General features: G+C 46.4%; 1 protein-coding gene across 1 annotated transcript in view; it reads right to left on the bottom strand.

The window, feature by feature from the left end:
* Positions 1–269: 269 nt before the first annotated feature.
* trub1 (TruB pseudouridine (psi) synthase family member 1) overlaps positions 270–22194 on the bottom strand; it is a 77229-nt gene continuing 55304 nt past the window's right edge. The window contains exons 6-8 of the mRNA XM_063072022.1: positions 10378–10517; positions 5585–5641; positions 270–5485 (exon numbers count right to left, since the gene is read on the bottom strand). Of these exons, the coding sequence (XP_062928092.1) occupies positions 5280–5485; positions 5585–5641; positions 10378–10517 (403 nt within the window). The 3' untranslated portion in view covers positions 270–5279. The remainder of the gene's footprint in view (positions 5486–5584; positions 5642–10377; positions 10518–22194) is intronic.

Raw genomic sequence — 22194 nt, 5'->3', positions numbered from 1 at the left:
GGAGGCATGGGATCCATGAGGACCTTACTTTGTAGATTCAGAATTGGCTTGCTTACAGAAGGTAAGAGTAGTTGTAGACAGGTCATATTCTGCATGGAGGTCAGTGACCAGTGATGTACCTCTGTTCTGGGACCTCTTTGTGATTTTTATAAATGATCTGGATGAGGAAATGGAGGGATGGGTTAGTAAATTTGCTGATGACACAAAGGTTGGGGGTGTTGTGGATAGTGTGGAGGGCTGTCAGAGGTAACAGCGGGTCATCAACAGGATGCAAAACTGGCTGAGAAGTGGCAGATGGAGAGTTAAGTCTGAAGTGGTTCATTTTACTTTATACTTTATTGTCGCCAAACAATTGATACTAGAACGTACAATCATCACAACAATATTTGATTCTGCGCTTCCTGCTTCCTGGATTACAAATATTAAACATTAACAGTAAAAATTAATCAATATTAAAAATTTAAATTATAAATCATAAATAGAAAATAGAAAAATGGAAAGTAAGGTAGTGCAAAAAAACCGAGAGGCAGGTCCAGATACTTGGAGGGTACAGCCCAGATCCAGGTCAGGATCCGTTCAGCAGTCTTATCACAGTTGGAAAGAAGCTGTTCCCAAATCTGGCCGTACGAGTCTTCAAGCTCCTGAGCCTTCTCCCGGAGGGAAGAGGGACGAAAAGTGTGTTGGCTGGGTAGGTCAAATATGATGACAGAGTATAGTATTAATGGTAAGACACTTGGCAGTGTGGAGGATCAGAGGGATCTTGAGGTCCGAGTCCATAGGATACTTAAAGCTGCAGTGCAGGATGACTGTGTGGTTAAGAAGGCATACGGTGCATTGGCCTTCATCAACCTTAGGATTGAGTTTAAGAGCTGAGAGGTAATGTTACAGCTATATAGGACCCTGGTCAGACCCCACTTGGAGTAATGTGCTCAGTTCTGGTCACCTCACTACAGGAAGGATGTGGAAACTATAGATCGGGTGCAGAGGATGTTGCCTGGATTGGGGAGCATGCCTTATGAGAATAGTTTGAGTGAACTCAGCCTTTTCTCCTTGGAGCTGCAGAGGATGAGAGGTGACCTGATAGAGGTGTATAAGACGATGAGAGGCATTGATCACGTGGATAGTCAGAGGCTTTTTCCCCAAGGCTGAAATGGCTAACACGAGAGGGCACAGTTTTATGGTGCTTGGAAGTAGGTACAGAGGAGATGTCTGGGGTAAATTTTTTTTATACAGAGAGTGGTGAGTGCATTCCAGCAATTGTGGTGGAGGCACATACAGTAGGGTCTTTTAAGAGACTTCTGGATAGGTACATGGAGTTTAGAAAAATAGAGGGCTATGGGTAACCCTAGGTAATTTCTACAGTAAGTACGTGTTTGGCACTGCATTGTGGACCAAAGGACCTGTATTGTGCTGTAGGTTTTCTATGTTTCTATGTGCTGCTGGAACTGGAGGACCTGAGCTATAAAAAAAATGGTTGAATATGTTAGGACTTGGTTCCCTAGAATGTAGGAGACTGAGAGGAGATTTAACAGAGGTATGCAAAATCATGAGAGGCATAGATAGGGAGAATGCAAGCAGGTTTTTTCCACTGAGGTTGGGTGAGACAACTAGAGGTCATGGGTAAAGGGTGAAAGGTGAAATATTTAAGAGGAATATGAAGGGAAACTTCCTCACTCATGGCGGTGAGAGTGTGGAATGGACTCCCAGCACAAGTGGTGGAAGCGATTTTGATTTCAACATTTAAGTGAAGTTTGGATAGGTACATGGATGGTAGGGGTATGGAGGGCTATAGTCCGAGTGCAGGTCAATGGGGGTAGGCAGTTCAAATAATTTGGCACGGACTGGAAGAGCCAAAGGACCTGTGTCTGTGCTTTAGTTTTCTACGACTACGACTCAGGCAGTCACGACAAGTATAGGGTAAAACTTAGAGCAGCAAAAGTAAAACATTCTTCAGGAAGTCAGATCACCTGACGAGCCAGGCACACCAAGACCTTGCAATAGAGTTGTTAATTTTTCTTGATCATGACTTGGATCTTGTAGAAACAAAGGTCTTTCACATCGAGGCAACTGGAGATCGGATACAGTAAGCAGGCAGGTATCTTGGAGTAATCTGTCATTACCGAGATGCAACACAGACCGTCATAGGAAGTCATTCCTGCCGGTGGCCATCAAACTTTACAACTCCTCCCTTGGACAGTTAGACACCCTGAGCCAATAGGTTGGTCCTGGACTTATTTCCTGGCATAATTTACATATTAATATTTAACTATTTATGGTTTTATTACTATTTATTTATGGTGCAACTGTAATGAAAACCAATTTCTCCTGGGATCAATAAAGTATGACTATGACTACTATGACTACAATTTGAAGAGGCTATCAGAAACAAATAATATACATTTATTTGAAATTAGTTCACTGAATTGTTTCATTCTCCTACTGTTATTTTTTTTTATCAGTGAGGCCTACCGCAGTGGGACAGGGTCGACCAGGGATGCTGCGCCCTAGCTGTCTATGTGCAAGCCAGGGCAGTACGATATGGAGAGCAAGCTGTTCTCCGTGCAGCAGGCTCCCCCTCTCCATGCAGCTGATAAATCCAAAGGAACAGCAAAGACCGATACAGTTTGGCATCAGTGACTTCGCAGGAGTTGCCAGTCAGTGTTGAGCTCAATGTAGGATTGCCTTAGGGGCTCCAGCTCCGTAGTTTTCCCTCGGAGATTACTCTCGAAGACTTCCCCACGAGTGGGTACAGCCACAAGGCAGCAGAAGGTTGAGATCAGAGTTTTCCTTCTCCTAGACGAGCTACCAACCACAGCTGACGGGCCCCATCTGTCCAAACCAACTGATTTAAGATGCCAGTAACCCATCCTTGCCTCTTCTCCTGTCAGTAGAAACAGTTCCACTGGACTTAGTAGCTAACCCACATGTAAAGGCCAGGAGCTGGACATGGTTGTCAGAGGCTATTTGAGATACACACCATTGGGAGCATTTAGTAGGTAGTGGGAGCTCCTCCCACTATCCCCCATCCCCATCTCCCAGCTATGACAACCTTAAGGAACTGATTATTCATAAAATTAAGTAAGTGGATAACAATTACTTTACAGCATCTGTGGGGAGAAACCCTATAACAGAAATTGAAAAAAGTGGAGAGAAGATAGATGGGGTGGTGGCAGTGATGATAGGAGGCAGTAGGTGACAGGCAGACTGAAGTGAGGTGAAGGATGATAGGCAGATCAGGCAGGTGGAATATAGACAGAGACAGACAAAAAGATTAGATTAGATTATGAAGACACGCAGTCCTTTTTTATTGTCATTTAGTAATGCATGCATTAAGAAATGATACAATATTTCCTCCGGTGTGATATCACAAAACACAGGACAGACCAAGACTGAAAAATCTAACAAAACCACATAATTATAACATACAGTTACAACAGTGCAACAATACCATAACTTGATGAAGAAGTCCATGAGCACAGTAAAAAGTTCAAAGTCTCTCAAATGTCCCACATCTCACGCAGACGGGGAGAAGGAAGAAAAACTCTCCCTGCCATGCCTGACCACAGTCCGACTCGGAGTCATCCGAAAACTTCGAGCCTCCGATCAGCTCTCCAACACCGAGTACTGAGCGTCATCTCTGTCCAAACGATTCAACCTCAGCCTCGGTCACCAGCAGCAGGCAAAGCCGGGGATTTTGGGGCCTTCCCTCTGGAAGATTCCCGACTGCGCAGTAACAACAGCAGCGAACCGGCGTTTCAGAAATTTCTCCAGATGTTCCTCTGTGCTTTCACGACTATCTCCATCAAATCAGAATTGTCCATGGCCCCTCTTTAACGGATACGATATCATTTTTCACCGGAGGGCTGCGTACGCACGGCGCGCTGCTCTCTCTCCTCCCGCAGATGGAACCAGGTGGGGGAGGAGAGAGGGTTGAATGAGAGAGTGAAGATGGAGATAGGTTGGAGCATGTTGGGCAGAAATGAAGAGGCTACCAGAGCTGCAATCTGATGACAGGAAAATAATCAGGGGAACCATTAGGAGACAGGAATAGAGCAGATGAAATCAGAACCAGATAGGGGAGGAGAGAGTGAAAGCAGGTGGATAAAAGATGTGGAACCCAAATAGGGAAATTGTGTGATGAGGGGGCTGGGGGCCGGTGGGGTGGGGGAGGGTGTGGTATTATAAAAAAATGGGAAGGCGATAGAAGGGGGGGGGGTTCAGAAACACAACTGAGATTAGAGTTGCCTGAAATCAGATAATTCAACTTTCATTCAGTTGAGACTACCCAGGCTACAAATCAATTACCTAGTTTGCTCCAGATCAGGCCTCCTATATATCAGTGAGACCAAGCACAGGCGAGGTGACTGGGTTGCAGGGTACCCTGTCTGCATTAGCCTTCCAAAGCTCCCAGTTAACAAGCCATTTTAATTCCCCTTCCCATTCGCACATTGACCTATCCATCGGCAGCCTTTTTCACTGCCACTATGAGGCCCAATGCAAACAAGAGGAGCAACACCTCATATTCCATGTCGGTAGTCGACAATCATAATATATCTTGTGTCAATAAATTGGCTGAGGTGTTCATTTACATCAAATCAAGATCATTACTGATAATGAAAAAGCAATTGCAACATACAACTCACACCTGAGGTACAAATTTAGGGAAAAAATCCTGTATGCTCTGACAAAAAACATAAATTGCCTGCCAAGGTTATTAAATGACAATGAACAACAACAAAAAAAACCCATTTATTAGATCAGCTTTGATGAAAGAATGTGTGCTGAATTTTTTTGAGTTACTTCCTAATTATACAAGCATTATTAACATCTTTCATCAGGAGAAAATCTATGCATCATTAAAATGTCAGTAACACAAAGTTGCTAGGACATTGACTGGGTTACTCTATACAACAGCACAGTTATGATGTGCAAAAGGTGCTGGCAGCTTAATTGGACAACAATGGAAGTTAACAGTTCTAATTTTCAGTGATTATATTCTTAATCAGAACTGTTTAAAGCTCTGAATGTGTTGAGATACACAAGATTACTCCAGTAAAATTCAAATTATAGTACTCTGACCAATATTTATCATTCAAACATCAACAGTATTTGGTCACCATACATTGGTTTGTGAAAGATTGATGTGCTGAATCTCCTGCATGGCATCACCTCATGTCTTTCTAAAGAAATGCACTGGCTGTGAAGTGCCTCAGGACACCCAGACAAAGGCACTGTATAGTCACAAGTCTTTGTTCACCTATCAAGAAATGCCTGCCGTATCAATCGATTTCTTTTTCCTGTTCAGAGATTTCACTCTTTAATTTCTTGTAACCTCCTTCATTTTTTACCAACTGTGTGCAATTCTCAATGGCTTTTACTACTTCATTGATTGTCCACTTCTCCTCCTGAAGTGCATGTTCATCCAACGTGAAAGGTCCCTGTTTGGTTCTGATCAACTCCTTAACAAAGGCACAGGAAGAAAGCTCTAGCAAAAATAAAATGTGTGTTATGTCATTGAATTTCAAAAACAAAAATTGCTACCATAAAAAGGTATGAATTCAAAATAGATTTATTTCTTCCCTACCTTTGCCAAGGTCATTCACCAAACTACGAACGTAAAAGCCACCTCCACATTCAATATCTGAAACAAATACACACCATTCCACGGAGCATGAAAGATCTTCAATTCTTTAATATTTTTATTATGTAATAATAGCCTCAACAATTTGAATGATTTCACAGAATTTAAGAACGTAATAAAATAGGAGAATTGGGCCAATTTTTTCTATACCTATCTGTTCTACGATCGACAAACAAGAAAATCTGCTGATGCTGGAAATCCAAGCAACATACACAAAATGCTGGAGGAACTCAGCAGACCCGGCAACATCTGTGGAAAAGAGTATAGTCGACGCTTCGCGCCAAGACTCTTCCATCGGGACTGGAGAAAACAAGATGAGACGTCAGAGTTAGAAGGTGGGGAGAGGGGACAAAGAAACACAAGGTGATAGGTGAAACTGGGGGGGAAAGAGGGGTGAAGTAAGGAGTTGGGAAGTTGATTGGTGAAAGAGATACAGGGCTACAGAAGGGGGAATCTGACAGGAGAGGACAGAAGGCCATGGTAAAAAGAAAAGGGGAGCTGCACCAGAGGGAGGTGAAGAGCAGGTAAAGAAATAAGGTGAGAGAGGGAAAAGGGAACTGGGGAATGGTGAAGGGGAGAGGGCATTACCGGAAAGTTTAAGAAATCGATGTTCATGCCATCAGCTTGGAGGCTACCCAGTCAGAATACACAATGTTGCTCCTCCAACCTGAGTGCGGCCTCATTGCGACAGTAGAGGAGGCTGTGGCCTGGCATGTCAGAATGGAATGGGAAGTGGAATTAAAATGGGTGGCCACTGAGGAGATCCCACTTTTTCTGGCGGACGGAGCGTAGGTGCTTGGCAAAGTGGTCTTCCAATCTATGTCTGGTCTCACCGATATACAGGAGGCCACACTGGGAGCACTGAATGCAGTAGATGACCCCAACAGACTCACAGGTGAAGTGACGCCTCACATGGAAGGACTGTTTGGGGCCCTGAATGGTAGCAAGGGAGGTGGTGTAGGGACAGGTGTAGCACTTGTTCCGCTTACAAGGATAAGTGCCAGGAGGGAGATCAGTGGGAAGGTACAAATGGGCAAGAGCATCGCGTAGGAAGCAATCTCTGCGTAAAGCAGAAAGTGTAGGGGAGGTGCGGGGGGAGTGAAAGATGTGTTAGGTGGTGGGAGATGGAGGAAATTACAGAGAATTATGTGCTGGACGCAGAGGCCGGTGAGGTGGTAGGTGACGACAAGAGGAACCCTATCTTAGGTCCCAGGTGGGGTGGTGGGAGGATAGGGTGAAGAAAGACGAACATGAAATGGAAGCAATGTGGTTGAGGGCAGTGTTGATGTTGGAGAAAGAAAAGCCACTTCCGTTCTGGAATGAAAAGCCCCTTTTTCCACCCTGTTACTTGTAAAAATGCCACCCCCTTCTCTCAATTCCTCTGTCTCCACTGCATCTGCTCCCAGGATAAAGCTTTTCATTCCCCTTCCCCTCTTTCACCTCATCTCCTTACCTCCCCATCACCTCCCTCTGGTGTTCCACCACCTCTTCATTCTTCCATGGCCTTCTGTCCTCTCCTGTCAGATGCCCCCTTCTCCAGCTCAGTATCTCTTTCACCAATCAACTTCCCTGCTCTTTAACTCAGCTCTACCCCCTTCCAGGTTTTACCTATCACCGTGTGTTTCTTCCTTCCCTTCCCCCACCATCTTATACTGACTCATCCTTTTTCCTCCAGCCCTCATGAAGGGGCTCAGCCTGAAACGTCATCTCTACTCTTTTTCATAAATGTTGCCTGGCCTGCTGAGTTCCTCCAGTATTTTGTGCGTGTTGTTCCACAATCGATCACCGTTTACCCACCTGCACTTTAAAGATGTCGAATTATCCAGCTTTCTTCATTATCTGGGCAGAGGGTTTCAGAGTTTTACCAGCAACAATGGAAAGATACTCCTATATATCTCGGTTTTAAGCGACAGGCCCCCACCTTGTAGTTAAGTCCTCTTGTTTCAGATTGCCCCATTAGTGAAAACAACCCCATATCTACCTTGTTATGTCCCCTATACAATCTTGTTTATTTGAATTTATCTCTTCTCATTCTGAGATAATAGACCCAGACATATTGCAGGATGAGCAACAGTAGAATCTGGTTAACTGGGCCACCAGTTCATTGGGGTAGCCACGAATTTGGACAACTCTTAAAGAACAAAAACTAATCAAGAAAATTGCTGGGATTCCCTTCTTTTATTTGGGACACTATGCTGCTTAATTGGGACAGGAGACGGTCACTGAACAGTTTCTAACTAGCATCATTCACGTGCACTTGTTGGACACTACACTGTGCTTAGAGTTAACAGTTTTTAAATAGCGTCAGTTGGATGTGTTTGTGTTCAAAAGGCAGTGATTTTGGTCACTAATTGTTGGCAACAAATAAGTAGTAAGACAGTTCAAAACTGTTTTGCTCACCAGGGTTTCAAGCATTCAGGCTTGGCGATGCCAGAAACAGCTGAGAGTGAAAATGAAATGATTTCACTATTTCAACATGTTAGGAACTATGAAGAATTTGAAGGTATCAACAATCATCTTGAATGGTACAAAGAAGATGAAGATTTGCAGGATGCAATTGTCAAAGGTACTGTATGAAGGCAACACACACAAAATGTTGAACGAACTCAGCAGGCCAGGCAGCATCTATGAAAGAGTAAACAGTCGATGTTTCAGGCCAAGACCCTACTTCAGGATTTGTCTGGGTCCTGAAGAAGGGTCTCAGCCCGAAACATCAACTGTTTACTCTTCTCCATAGATGCTGCCTGATCCGCAGAATTCTTCCAACATTTTGTGTGTTACTGTGGTAGTATATAGTGTTCTAATTTGTTCTGTATTTCACTTAAATATATAATTTGTTACTGTTAAATGGTAGTTGTCTTTTTTTTTATATCTTTATAACTATTTCCATGAACCTACGGCTAATTGGCGCAGCTACTTAACTGGGCCAAAGTATACTGGTCCTGATCCGTACCAACTAACTAGAATTCACTGCATTTCCAAATCAGTTTAGTGCGTAGTTTGGATAAAAATGTGCATTTGCTGACTTTTCCACGTGCCTATTGAGTGCCGAAGCTGTGGATTAGGGAGACGCCATGGACAGACCCGGGGAGTAACTGTAGGTGGTGCAGCATGGTGGGAATGAGCACTGCTAGATAGGGTGCCGATTTTCGTCGATTGTTCACCCATCATGAAGTATCAAGAGTTGAGTCACTTGCTGCTGATATACCCATCTTTGTCTTGCGTGCATTTGCATTTTTGGTAATTAAACTGGTTGTTATCTCTATACCTCTAATAAATTCGAAGCGGCAGAACCAAGCGGGCAGAGCCTGACCCCGAGAACGAGGAACAATCCAAGGTTTGACTGAGTTAAGTGCCGGGCCAGATTGAGAAGCTTGGGTATGGTCCAAATTAAACCAGTGGAGCCCAGGAACAAGAGCATATTGAAGTGGCAGGGACCTGGGTCCGAGAGTGAGGAACGACTCGAGGTTTGGCCGATTTAAGTGCCAGGCCAGACTGAGAAAGTCAGGTACAGGCTGAATTAAGAGCGTATTGAAGTGGCAGGGACCTGGGTCCAAGAGCGAGGAATGATCCAAGGTTTGGCCGTTTTAAGCACTGGCCAGATTGAGAAGGTCAAGGCGTTGGGGCTGGCAGCAAGGGACAGAGTGGTGTTCAGCTTGCTGCTCCACAAGGATTACTTGTCTGTGGGCTGAACTGAGGCTCTGGCCTGCAGCTACCATGTTCCAAAGAATACAGTACTAACCTATTCAATTTTCCTTATAACTCAGGTTCTCTAATCCCTGAAAAATCCTTGTAAAGTTTCTCTGTACTCTTTCAACCTTAATATTCTGGAGTTTGGAGTTCAATTCTGGCATCATTCTGTAATGAGCCTGTACTCTTCCCCATGGAATGAATGAGATTCTCCGGGTGCTCCAGTTTCCTCCCACAGTCCAAAGATGTACCGGTTAGTAGGCTAACTGGTCATTGTAAAATGTCCCATGATTAGGCTCAGGTTTAATCGGGTGTTGCTGGGGCAGTGAGACTCAAGGGGCCGTTAGGGCCTACCCTGATCTGCATTTCTAAATAAATAAATAAAACATTATCTCATTTTCGTTTCCAACAGTAACGACCTGATCTGCTGATTACTTCCAACATTTTTACGTTTTGTTTCAGTCTGGAAGCATCTACAGTATTTTTTACTTTCAATATGTTTTTGCCTATCTAGTTGAGCCTGAGTTTCAGCTACTCTATCAGCTGGGCTGCCATCCTGAATGGTCTCCAGATCCCGTAGTTCCTGAGCAATAGTATCATTAAGTTTATATTCTTCTTCATCCATTTCAACTACAATCTCACTTGTTTATGCATGAGGAAGCAAAACAAAAGCATAAAAATTACAATATTAATGCCTTTCATTCCAGGCAATGACTCCATCAGCAGCTGTTATTTCCACATTCAGTGAATTAATCCTCCCTCTTGTCTGCCCAGTTTAAGTGAAACTCTATCTTTGTAGGAATGAACTGCAAGTACTGAATTTGCACCGCATCTTGTTGAAATATCTTTGAATCATGGAAGATAATATTCCAACATATTCTAGGAAAACTCTTTGTGATAATACACTCAGGAAAAGACAGCAGTGCTTTATGCACAAGAGTAGGAGGAAAGGAAAGGATTTAACTTTGCTAGGTATACTGCCTGACTATTACAATAAGAGAATAAGTGAATTTATTATGAAATATTGAAAGCATTTACTTTCTTACCAAGAGTAAAGTGAGGAGGACTGTAATCCTGTACGGAAAGGTCATACACCATTACACATCTAGCAGGTTTAGATTCTACCGCTTCTCCTTTCTTCACCAAACAAGAAAGCCTTTGCCCATTCTGCTTCAAAGCAGAATATCTGAAAATAAGAATAGCATATATATATATATATTAGACATGGGTGGTACAGTAGCACAGTGAATAGCGTAATGCGCCAGCGACATGGGTTCAGTTCTGCCGCCGTCTGAAAGGAATTTGTATGTTCTCCCCGGGACTGTGTGGGTTTCCTCTGAATGATCGGGTTTCCTCCCACATTCCAAAGATTAGTAGATTAATTGGTCACATACACGTAGTGATTAGGTGGCGCAGGCTCGTTCGTCTGGAAAGGTCTGTGACCCTGCTGTATCTCTAAATCTTTAAAACACAATATTGCCAAATGTAAAGGGATTTCTGTAATTCCCACAAGGTTCTGGAAAGATTCATTAACAAACAAGTGTTAATTGATACAATTAATTGAATCATTTTATTGATACAAAATATTCTCAGCACAGGTTACATTCTCAGATTCAGATTAGATTAGTTTCTGTGCTTCTGCCTCCAAGTCTAATCATCATCACCAAAGACTCGAACTTAACAGCATCCAGGCGTATTTTGCTTTCCAGTGTTCAGCAAGTATTTGCTCCCCGTCGTACCAAAGAAGTTTAATATTTTACAAGAGGATCATTACGGAGGAGGCTAAGTAGCATCCACGCCAGGACCACAGACTCAAAAACAGTTACTTGCCCCAAGCAGTGCGGTTGATCAACACCTCCACCCACTAACCCACCCCTCCACACTCCCAACCACCACTACTTTATCATTTCCTGTCAGTCACCTTATGTACTGACGCCCTTGTACCTAACGTCACTTTATGGACATACTATCAGTGTCTGCATATAAGCTATCTTACACGTTTATATTTATTGAGTTTTATTATAATTATTGTTGCGTTCTTTGTCTTTTGGTTAATTTTTGTGCTACATTGGATCAGAAGCAATTATTTTGCGCTTCTTTAGGCCTGTGTACTGGAAACAATCTTGAAATGTTTAATTTTATCCTTTTAACTTCATTATCCTACAAAGACTGTAAGCAGCTTTTTAAAGAAAATTTAATTATTTGGGTCAAATTTAATACGAGATGCATTACTAGCCCACAGTTGCAATGCAGCTGTCAATGTGTATGAAAATCTTTTCATACTCATCGACAGCTATACCCAGCAGTGTTTTTCGCCCCATGGATTCTGCACAATATGCTGACTATTACTAATCTTTTCTGTTTTATTAAGGGAAGAGACTGCTTTGAAATAAATAACTTGGAGCATATTAAAAACTTGCAGAATCATTACAGCACAGAAAGGTGCAGTAAGGCAGTTGCTAATACAAACAATTGCAGATGCTGAAATCTGCAGCAGCAAACAATCTGCTGGAGGAATTTCGTGGGTTGAGCAGCATCTATGAGGGAAAGAAACTGTCGGTGTTTCGTGTTGAAATCCTGCAGCAGTCCCGAGAATGGAGAGGAGAAACAGCCTGTGCTGGTGACATCCATTACCCAACACCCAAAGTGACTGGTGAAACTGAGGTGGCAGGCAAGTCGAACAAAGTAGAGGAATGGGTGAGGGGGGGAGTGGTAAAGTTGGGAGAGTGGCAGATGGAAGATAGATGGAGGCAAACAAGAGAAGGACAGGCAGATGTAAAAATGTGGGAGAAGGGGAAGGTAACAGAGACAACTATTGGAGGGTGAGAAAGTACAGAGGATCTCGGCCAAAATATTGACTGTTCATTTTCCTCTACCGACGCTGCCTGCCTGCTGAGTTCTTCCAGCAATTTTGTATGTGTTGCTCAAGATATCCAGCATCTGCAGTTTCTCTTGTGTCTATTGCATGAAAACTTACATTTTTTTAAATGAGTTTTTTGTGATACTTTGCCAATTTCTTTCTCAACAATCTTGATAAGCAATATCCAATTTCAACTTCTCTGTTAGTTCAAAAACTTTAATCAGTAAATGGGAAACAAAGTATTCACATCTATAAAAATCAAACCTGACTGTAATTGGTCCCACATTGCCATTACCATCAGTTTATTATTTTACAGGCCAGAAGAACATCAAATTTCTTTAAAGTTATTTGCTATTTTATTCTCACTTAGCCTCACTGTTCTCTTCAGGCTCTCCCAACTTACAACATTTAGCCTAGTCTTTGCCTGAAGAATTAATTTACCTGACAAGTACATGTCACCATTTTACCATATTATGCCTCCCTTGCCATCCAAGAAGCCTTGGCTTTGGTTACCTAAACATTTCCTCTTTTGGGAATATACACAGTCTGCACTTGAAACATCTCTCCTTTAAAGAGGCCCGTCCAATGGCCGGGGTGAACCACGGATGTTGTGTCACAGCTGTCTACACGATATGCAAGGCAGGGCAGTATGATATTGAGAGCAAGCTGTTGCTCATGCAGCATGCTCCCTCTTTCCACACAGCAGATGAATCCAATGCAGCAGGAGATCCCAATACAGTTTGGCACCAGCAGCATCGCTGGAGTTGCCAGTGAGCATTTAACCCAACGTAGGACTGCCTTAGGGACTCCAGCTCCGGATTTTTCCTCGGGGTTTACTCCCACAGCTTCACCCATGAGTGGGTATAGCCACAAGGCAATAGAGGTTTGAGATCAGAGTTTACCTTTTCTTAGGTGAGCTGCCAACCTCAGCTGATGAGCCCCATCTGCCTGAAGTGACTGGTTTTAAGGTACCACCTCTGCCCCTTTTCCTGTCAGTAGAAACGGTTTCATCGGGCTTAGGAGCCAAGCCACACATGACGGCCAGGAGGTGTATTTGGTTGTCAAAGGCTATTTGAGATATATGACATTCTGAGCATTTAATAGGTAGTGAGAGCTTTTCCCCATTATACCCCTGGCTATAACAACCTGAAAGAACCTCTTCTTTAAAGAGCTCCCAGAAATCTGTTGTGTTTCTCCTGTTAACTTTTGGTTCTATTTTATGTTTCCCAAATCCCCCTCACATCATTTAAGTTAATCCTCTTCCAGTCAAGCAGCTCTATTTTAGATTGTTCCTAGCTCTTCTCTATTAGTAAGTTAAACCCTTTGATACAATAAGCACTCCTCCCCCGCCCCCCCCCCCCCACCAGTGTTCTCCAGTTGACAACTGGTCTAACTGGCCCACTTCATTCCCAGGCACCAGAAATACCTCCTTCCCAGTTGGACATTCCAGAAATCCTCTCCTACCTTTCCCTTTACCCTAAAATGACCCTAATCAATGTTCAGTAATTAAAGCACCTTCGCTGTTTCTCCATCCCACATGCCCACATCACCCACCAATATCATCTCTTCGCAATTTTTGCACATCTTGTTAATTCCCTGCAGGTTGGCCGTCATCTTTTCATCAACTGAAAGTGTACTTTTTAAACATTTGTGTTAGCTTTTCAAGTTCTGATCATGTGATCCATTCTAATGATATTGAAGTGTACCACAGCTGCAAACTCACCCCCTTCCCTAAGCAGAGTATTCTGCACTCTTTCCATGCCACCTATTACCACAACAGCAGGGAGGCAACACACAATTTGGAGTTCACAATGAAGGCTACAGAGAAGTCTATCTGTCCCTGTAACCAAGGAACCTGGCAAAGTGACTGCATTGTCATTTTTTGACATAGTTAGTAATTTTTTGAGCTTCTCTCATGCTTTTACAAACGTACATCTTAACTTTAAAAATAAATGAGTTGTGATTGTTACTGCAAGTCCATTTTTCCAACACTAATTCATTCTAATCTTCAAGTTCTGTAGTGTATTACATGGTGTTTTATCCAAAGAACTGTCATGTGGCCTTTGTTATATATTCTTTGCATCCCCTTAAAGTCATAAAGCTAAAAACTATGCCTTTGGCTTCCAACTGTTTGTCCAAGTTCTGTAAATTGCATTGTAGTCCTATTGTAAGGAGTACTGTTTCTACAGACTACCCATCATGAGGTTTGGTAAGTAGGAAATTAAAGTGATGAGGGAAGAAAGGCTATTCTGCTGTTTGATAAATGAATAGTCTGAAAAAGAGAACAAGAACTGGAATGTGTCCTCAGTCATGGTTTCTGAGTTTGAGGACTGGTTATTGTCTTTGCAGACTGCTGAAGAGGATTCTCTCTCTTCTTCTATCAGATTCCTTCTTCGCCGCCCTTTGCCTTTTCCAGCCATCACATCCTAGGTTCTTACTTCGCACCCCCCCCACCCCTCCCCCACCCCCCTGGCTTCACTCACCACCTTCCAGCTTGTCCTCCTTCCCCTCCCCACCTTCTTATTCTGGCTTCTTCCCCTTCCTTTCCAGTCCTGATGAAGGGTCTCAGCCCGAAAAGTTGAATATTTATTAATTTCCATAATGCTGTCTGACCTGATGAGCTCCCCCAGCATTTTGTGTGTGTTACTGATCATGGAAGGGTTCCAGATCATAGAATCCATAAGTTCAAGTCAAGTCACTTTTTATTGTCATTTCAACCATAACTGCTGGTACAGTACACAGTAAAAACGAGACGACATTTTTCAGGACCATGGTGCGCTGAACTACGTAAAAACAACACAAAAACTACACTAGACTACAGACCTACCCAGGACTGCATAAAGTGCACAAGACAGTGCAGGCATTACAATAAATAATAAACAAGACAATAGGCACAGGAGAGGGCAGTAGGTTGGTGTCAGTCCAGGCTCTGAGTATCGAGGAGTCTGATGGCTTGGGGGAAGAAACTGCTACATAGTCTGGTCGTGAGAGCCCGAATGCTTCGGTGCCTTTTGCCAGATGGCAGGAGGAAGAAGAGTTTGTATGAGGGGTGCGTGGGGTCCTTCATAATGCTGTTTGCTTTACGGATGCAGCATGTGGTGTAAATGTATGTAATGGCAGGAAGAGGGATCCCGATGATCTTCTCAGCTGACCTCACTATCCACTGCAGGGTCTTGCGATCTGAGATGGTGCAATTTTCGAACCAGGCAGTGATGCAGCTGCTCAGGATGCTCTCAATACAACCTCTGTAGAATATGGTGAGGATGGGGGGTGGGAGATGGACTTTTCTCGGCCTTCGCAGAAAATAGAGATGCTGCTGGGCTTTCTTTGTTATGGAGCTGATGTTGAGGGACCAGGTGAGATTCTCCGCCAGGTGAACACCAAGAAATTTGGTCCTCTTAACGATCTCTACGGAGGAGACGTCGATGTTCAGCAGAGAGTGGTCGCTCCGTGTTCTCCTGAAGTCAACGAACATCTCTTTTGTTTTGTTCACATTCAGAGACAGGTTGTTGGTTCTGCACCAGTCTGTTAGCCGCTGCACCTCCTCTCTGTATGCTGACTCATCGTTCTTGCTGATGAGACCCACCACGGTCCTGTCATCGGCGAAATCGATGATGTGGTTTGAGCTGTGTGTTGCAGCACAGTCATGGGTCAGCAGAGTGAACAGCAGTGGACTGAGCACACAGCCTTGGGGGGCCCCCGTGCTCAGTGTGATAGTGTTGGAGATGCTGCTTCCAATCCAGACTGACTGAGGTCTCCCAGTCAGGAAGTCTAGGGTCCAGTTGCAGAGGGAGGTGTTCAGGCCCAGTAGGCTCAGCTTTCCAGTCAGTTTCTGAGGAATGATTGTGTTGAATGCTGAACTGAAGTCTATGAACAGCATTCGAACATATATGTCTTTTTTGTCCGGGTGGGTGAGGGCCAGGTGGAGGGTGATGGCAATGGCATCGTCTGTTGAACGGGTGGGACGGTACGCGAACTGCAGGGGGTCATTGAGGGGGGGCAGCAGGGTCTTGATGTGCCTCATGACGAGCCTCTTGAAACCCTTCATGATGATGGATGTGAGTGCAACGGGACGATAGTCATTGAGACAGGACACTGAAGACTTCTTCGGCACGGGGACAATGGTGGCGGCCTTGAAGCACGTAGGAACGACGGCACTGCTCAGGGAGATGTTGAAGATGTCAGTGAGAATCTCTGCTAGCTGGTCTGCACATCCTCTAAGCACTCTGCCAGGAATATTGTCTGGTCCAGCAGCCTTCCGTGGGTTGACCCTGCACGGGGATCTCCTCACATCGGCCACGGTAAGACACAGCACCTGGTCATTTGGAGGAGGGTGGTCTTCCTCGCCGCCACGTCATTTTCCACCTCAAACCGAGCGTAGAAGTTGTTCAGCACATCTGGGAGGGAGGCATCACCAGCACAGACAGGTGGTGTTGTGTTGTAGTTGGTGATGTCCTGAATGCCTTTCCACATGCGCTGTGTGTCGCCGCTGTCCTGGAAGTGGCTGTGGGTTCGCTGGGCGTGTGCACACTTTGCCTCTCTGATGGCCCGGGACAGTTTGCCCCTCACTGTTGTTAGGGCTGCCTTGTCGCCTGCTCTGAAGGCAGAGTCACGGGTCCTCAGCAGCGCACGCACCTCCGCGGTCATCCATGGCTTCTGGTTAGCACGTGTAGTGATGGTCTTGGCCATTGATGCACTTGCTGATGTAGCTAGTCACTGATGCCATGTACTCCTCCAAGTTGGTAGAGTCACCATCGGTTGCAGCCTCCCTGAACGTGTGCCAATCAGTGTAATTAAAGCAGTCTTGAAGAGCAGAGATGGCTCCTGCTGGCCAGGTTTTCACCTGCTTCTGAACTGGTCTGGAGCACCTGACGAGCGGTCTGTATGCTGGGATTAGCATAACAGAGATGTGGTCTGAGTAACCGAGGTAGGGGCGGGGCTCCGCCTGGTACACGTCGGGAATGTTTGTGTAAACAAGATCCAACGCATTCTCTCCTCTTGTTGCAAAGTCCATGTTCTGATGGAATCTGGGGAGCACTGACTTAAGGTTCGCATGGTTAATATCTCCGGTGACAATAAACAGTCCATCAGGGTGTGTGTTCTGCAGTTCGCTAATAGCCCCATACAGTTTACAGAGCGCCTCCTTAGCATTATTGCTGGGGGAATGTTCACACCAACTATAGGGACAGTGGTGAATTCCCATGGTAAATAAAATGGTCTGCATCTAACAGTCACAAACTCCACTAGCGATGAGCAGTATCTGGAAACCAGCACAGAGTTCCTGCACCATTCCATATTGATGTAAACACACAAGCCACCACCGCGAGTCTTACCGGAAGGAGCTTCATCTCTGTCTGCTCGAAACAGGACGAGCCTGTCCAGCTGAATGGTGGCGCCCGGGATTCCGTCGGTGAGCCATGCTTCCGTGAAAACATACGCACAGCAGACTCTGTACTCCCGCCGAGTATTTCGTTGGAGTCGGATGTAGTCCAATTTATTGTCCAGGGAGCGGACACTGGAGAGCAGAATGGACGGGAAAGCCGGCTGGCTAGGGTTTGCTTTTTGCCGAGCATGGACTCCTGCCCGCTTGCTTCGCTTCCGCTTCCTCGCACATCGCTTACGACGTCCCCACCTCCGGTCACTGGCATCAGGTGACTGCGAGGACTGTAGGCCCGATCTGAGGTCGTGTAATTTAACCAGCAGATCTTCATGAAGGTTCGTTTTTGGGCGATCTCTGTATTATAGCAGTATCTGGCAATGGTAGATAGTCGCTCTATTATCCATGTGCCCTAATCAAAAATTGTGCCTTAAAATTAAATTAACACCAGATCCGAAAGCCCACTGCTGCCGTGCCGTGCCGCTTGCCTGTCTATATAGTAGTCTACAGGACTCTACTCTACAGTCTATAGTTGGACTCTATGGGTAGAGAGAATACAAGATAGCAAATAGGTTGCTGTCCTGAAGAGTGGAAAGATGAAGGAAGCACAGGAGTCTCAGAGTGTGTGTCACTCTCGTGTTGGTACTTAATGTGGAAAAGTTTGCGGCGAAATCTCTCCTGAAAGAGTGTATCCTAAAATGAGACCAATAGACAAGGGATTGTACAAGAGGGAAAAGGATTAGTGTATATGTCATTATGCCAGCTTCCTTTGTTACAAGGACAAACAGACTTTTCTGCAGCCTCATTGTGAGCCCACATTGTGAATTGCCTCCCTGCTGTCGCAGTAATAGATGGCATGGAAAGAGTGCAGAATAGTCTGCTAAGGAAGGGGGAGGTGAGTTGACAATTACCATGTCATGTACAGATGTACATAATAACTTCTACCAATGTACCGTGGAGAGCATTCTGACAGGCTGCATCTCTGTCGGGTATGGGGGAGGCTGCTGCACAGGACCGAAAGAAGCTAACGAAAGTTGTAAAATTTGTCATTTCCACCTTGGGTACTAGTTTCCATAGTATCCAAGACACCTTCAAGGAGCAGTGCCTCAGAAAGGCGACGTCCATTACTAAGGACCCCCATCACTTAGAACATGCCGTCCGCTCACTGTTACTGTCAGGAAGGAGGTACAGAAGCCTGAAGGCACACACTCAGCCATCCTTTCCCTCTGCCATCAGATTTCTGAATGGACACTGAACACAGGAATTTCTCTACTTTTTCCTTATTTATGTGTTTTTTTTGCACTACTTATTTTACCTTTAACTATTTTATATACACAAATACACTTACTGTAATTATTTTTTCTATATTATCATGCATTGCATTTTCCTGTTGCGTTAACAAATTTCACGACATGCCAGTGATATTAAATCTGATTCTGATGTTTTTATACCGTGGCGACCCACTTTCTGGCACCCACGAACCGGCTCACGAAACAGCGCGCGCAGGGAAGAGGGCTGGCAGCAAAAAGGGCGCCAGGCCATCTTCACCAGCAGGGGGAAAATCCCGCGCGCAGAAAGGGTCTGGGAATATGCATTCCCCACAGTAGTCCCGCCCAGGGAGGGCGGGAACGGGAAGGCTTTAAAGCGGGCCGCAAAGTTTGAATAAATCTCTTTCATCGCAACTCTAACTCACCGACTCCGTGTGGTTATTCTAGCGCTGTGTGTAGCACATCGCTACAATTGGTGACCCCGACGGCCCAAACGATATTTGGACCAGAGATGACGTACGCTGCATCTGTTCACGCAGTTTCGTTAAAACTGCCAAGCTTCTGGACGCTGCGACCCCAATTATGGTTCGAACAAGCAGAAGCACAATTCCACATTCGGCAGATAACCTCGGAGTCCACTCGCTACTACTACGTGCTGAGCTCCCTCGACCAGGAGACTGCTGCACAAGTTGAGGAGTTTATACAGTCGCCCCCGGAGGACGGCAAATACACAGCACTCAAAGCCCTGGTCATAAGAACTTTCGGACTCTCACGGCGCGAACGAGCACGCCGCTTAATGCACCTGGATGGTTTGGGAGACAGGCCGCCGTCAGCATTAATGAACGAGATGCTGGCCCTGGCTGAAGGACACAAACCCTGCCTCATGTTTGAGCAGGCGTTCCTAGAGCAACTGCCCGAGGACATATGCCTGCTGCTGTCCGACGCAGATTTCAGCAACCCCCGGGAGGTGGCGGCCCGAGCAGATGTGCTGTGGAATGCCAGGAAAGAGAGAGGGGCATCCGTCGCACAGATCACCAAGCCGCGTGCCCAACGACAGACCAGACCAGGCCCGGCAGCAGAGCCTACAAAACCCGGCGACGGGAGTGAGGAGCCTAACGAACAATGGTGTTTCTACCACCAGCGGTGGGGCACGGAGGCCCGCCGCTGCAGACCGCCCTGCAAATTCCCGGGAAACGCCAGGGCCAGCCGCCGCTGATGGCTACGGCGGCTGGCCATCAGGACAGCCTCTTGTACGTCTGGGACAAGCAGTCGGGATGCCGCTTTTTGGTTGACACCGGAGCGGAGATCAGCGTCTTACCTCCAACGAGTTACAACACCCGCAACAGAGAACCGGGACCCACCCTGAGGGCCGCTAATGGCAGCACAATACGAACCTACGGCACCCGCACAGTGCGGCTACAGTTCAGCTCCAGCCGGCTCACGTGGGACTTCACACTGGCCGCCGTGGCCCAACCACTGCTGGGGGCAGATTTTCTATGAGCCCACAGCTTGCTGGTCGACTTGCAAGGGAAGCGATTAGTCCACGCCAAGACTTTTCAAACGTTCTCCCTGGGTGAAGCACAGTTGCCAGCCCCACACCTGGACTCCATCACGCTGTCCGACGATGAATTCAACAGGGTCCTGGCGGATTTCCCATCAGTACTGACACCGCAGTTCACGGCAGCAATGCCCAGACACGGAGTACAGCACCACATCCCGACCCAGGGACCACCCCTCCACGCCCGTGCTCGAAGGCTTCCCCCGGACAAGCTCCGACTGGCGAAGGAGGAGTTCAAGAAGATGGAGGAATTAGGGATCATACGACGGTCTGACAGCCCATGGGCCTCCCCCCTTCACATGGTGCCCAAGGCAACGGGGGGCTGGAGACCATGCGGTGACTACCGCAGACTGAACGAGGCTACAACGCCAGACCGCTACCCTGTGCCGCACATTCAAGACTTCGCAGCAAACCTACATGGCGCAAGGATCTTTTCCAAGGTAGATCTCGTTCGGGGATACCATCAAATCCCTGTACATCCGGACGACATCCCCAAAACAGCACTTATCACCCCGTTCGGACTTTTCGAATTCCTCCGAATGCCGTTTGGTCTAAAGAATGCCGCACAGACTTTCCAGTGGCTAATGGACGCGGTGGGACACGACCTGGACTTTGCATTCATCTATTTGGACGACATCCTCATAGCCAGCAGTAGTCGGCAGGAGCATCTGTCCCACCTCCACCAGCTCTACTCTCGCCTGAGTGAATTCGGCCTCACAATCAATCCAGCCAAATGCCAGTTCGGACTCGACACCATCGACTTCCTGGGCCACAGGATTACTAAAGACGGGGCAACCCCGCTGCCCGCCAAGGTAGATGCGGTCCGCCACTTCCCCCGACCCAACACAATCAAAGGCTTGCAGGAATTCGTGGGTATGGTGAATTTCTACCACCGTTTCCTCCCCTCAGCAGCCCGAACCATGCGCCCCTTGTTCACTCTAATGTCGGGTAAGGGCAAGGACGTTACCTGGAACGAAGAGGCCGCAACCGCTTTCGTTAAAACCAAAGAAGCCTTGGCAAACGCCGCGATGCTAGTGCACCCCAGAACGGACGTTCCTACTGCCCTCACGGTGGACGCATCCAACACAGCAGTCGGTGGAGTGCTGGAACAACTCATCGAGGGTTGCTGGCAACCCCTGGCGTTCTTCAGCAAACACCTACGACCACCCGAACTCAAATACAGTGCTTTCGACTGGGAGCTATTGGCACTATACCTGGCAATCCGGCATTTCAGGTACTTCTTAGAAGCTAGGCCCTTCACCGTGTTCACAGACCACAAACTGCTTACCTTTGCGTTCACTAAGGTGTCCGATCCCTGGTCGTCTCGCCAGCAGCGACATCTGACCTACATCTCCGAGTAAACGACGGACATCCGGCATGTCTCTGGAAAGAACAATGTCGTGGCAGACGCACTTTCCAGACCTACCATACAGGCCCTGTCCCAGGGGGTGGACTATGCAGCGCTGGCAGAGGCACAGCAGGCAGACACTGAGATCCCCAGTTACAGGACTGCAGTCTCCGGTTTGCAGCTCCAAGACCTCCCCGTAGGCCCAGGTGAGAGGACCCTACTGTGTGACGTAGCTACCGGCCAACCCCGCCCCGTTGTCCCAGCAGCCTGGCGCCGGCGGGTGTTCGAATCCATTCACAACTTAGCGCACCCCTCCATCAGGACAACTGTCCGGCTGGTCTCCAACAGGTTCGTGTGGCATGGACTTCGTAAACAGGTCAGTGAATGGGCCAAAACGTGCATGCGGTGCCAAATGGCCAAGGTGCAGCGGCACACCAAGGCTCCGCCGCAGC

This window comes from Mobula hypostoma, chromosome 19 (assembly GCF_963921235.1).
Source record: "Mobula hypostoma chromosome 19, sMobHyp1.1, whole genome shotgun sequence".
Lineage (NCBI taxonomy): Eukaryota > Metazoa > Chordata > Chondrichthyes > Myliobatiformes > Myliobatidae > Mobula > Mobula hypostoma.
This window is presented reverse-complemented; position numbering and strand designations above follow the sequence as displayed.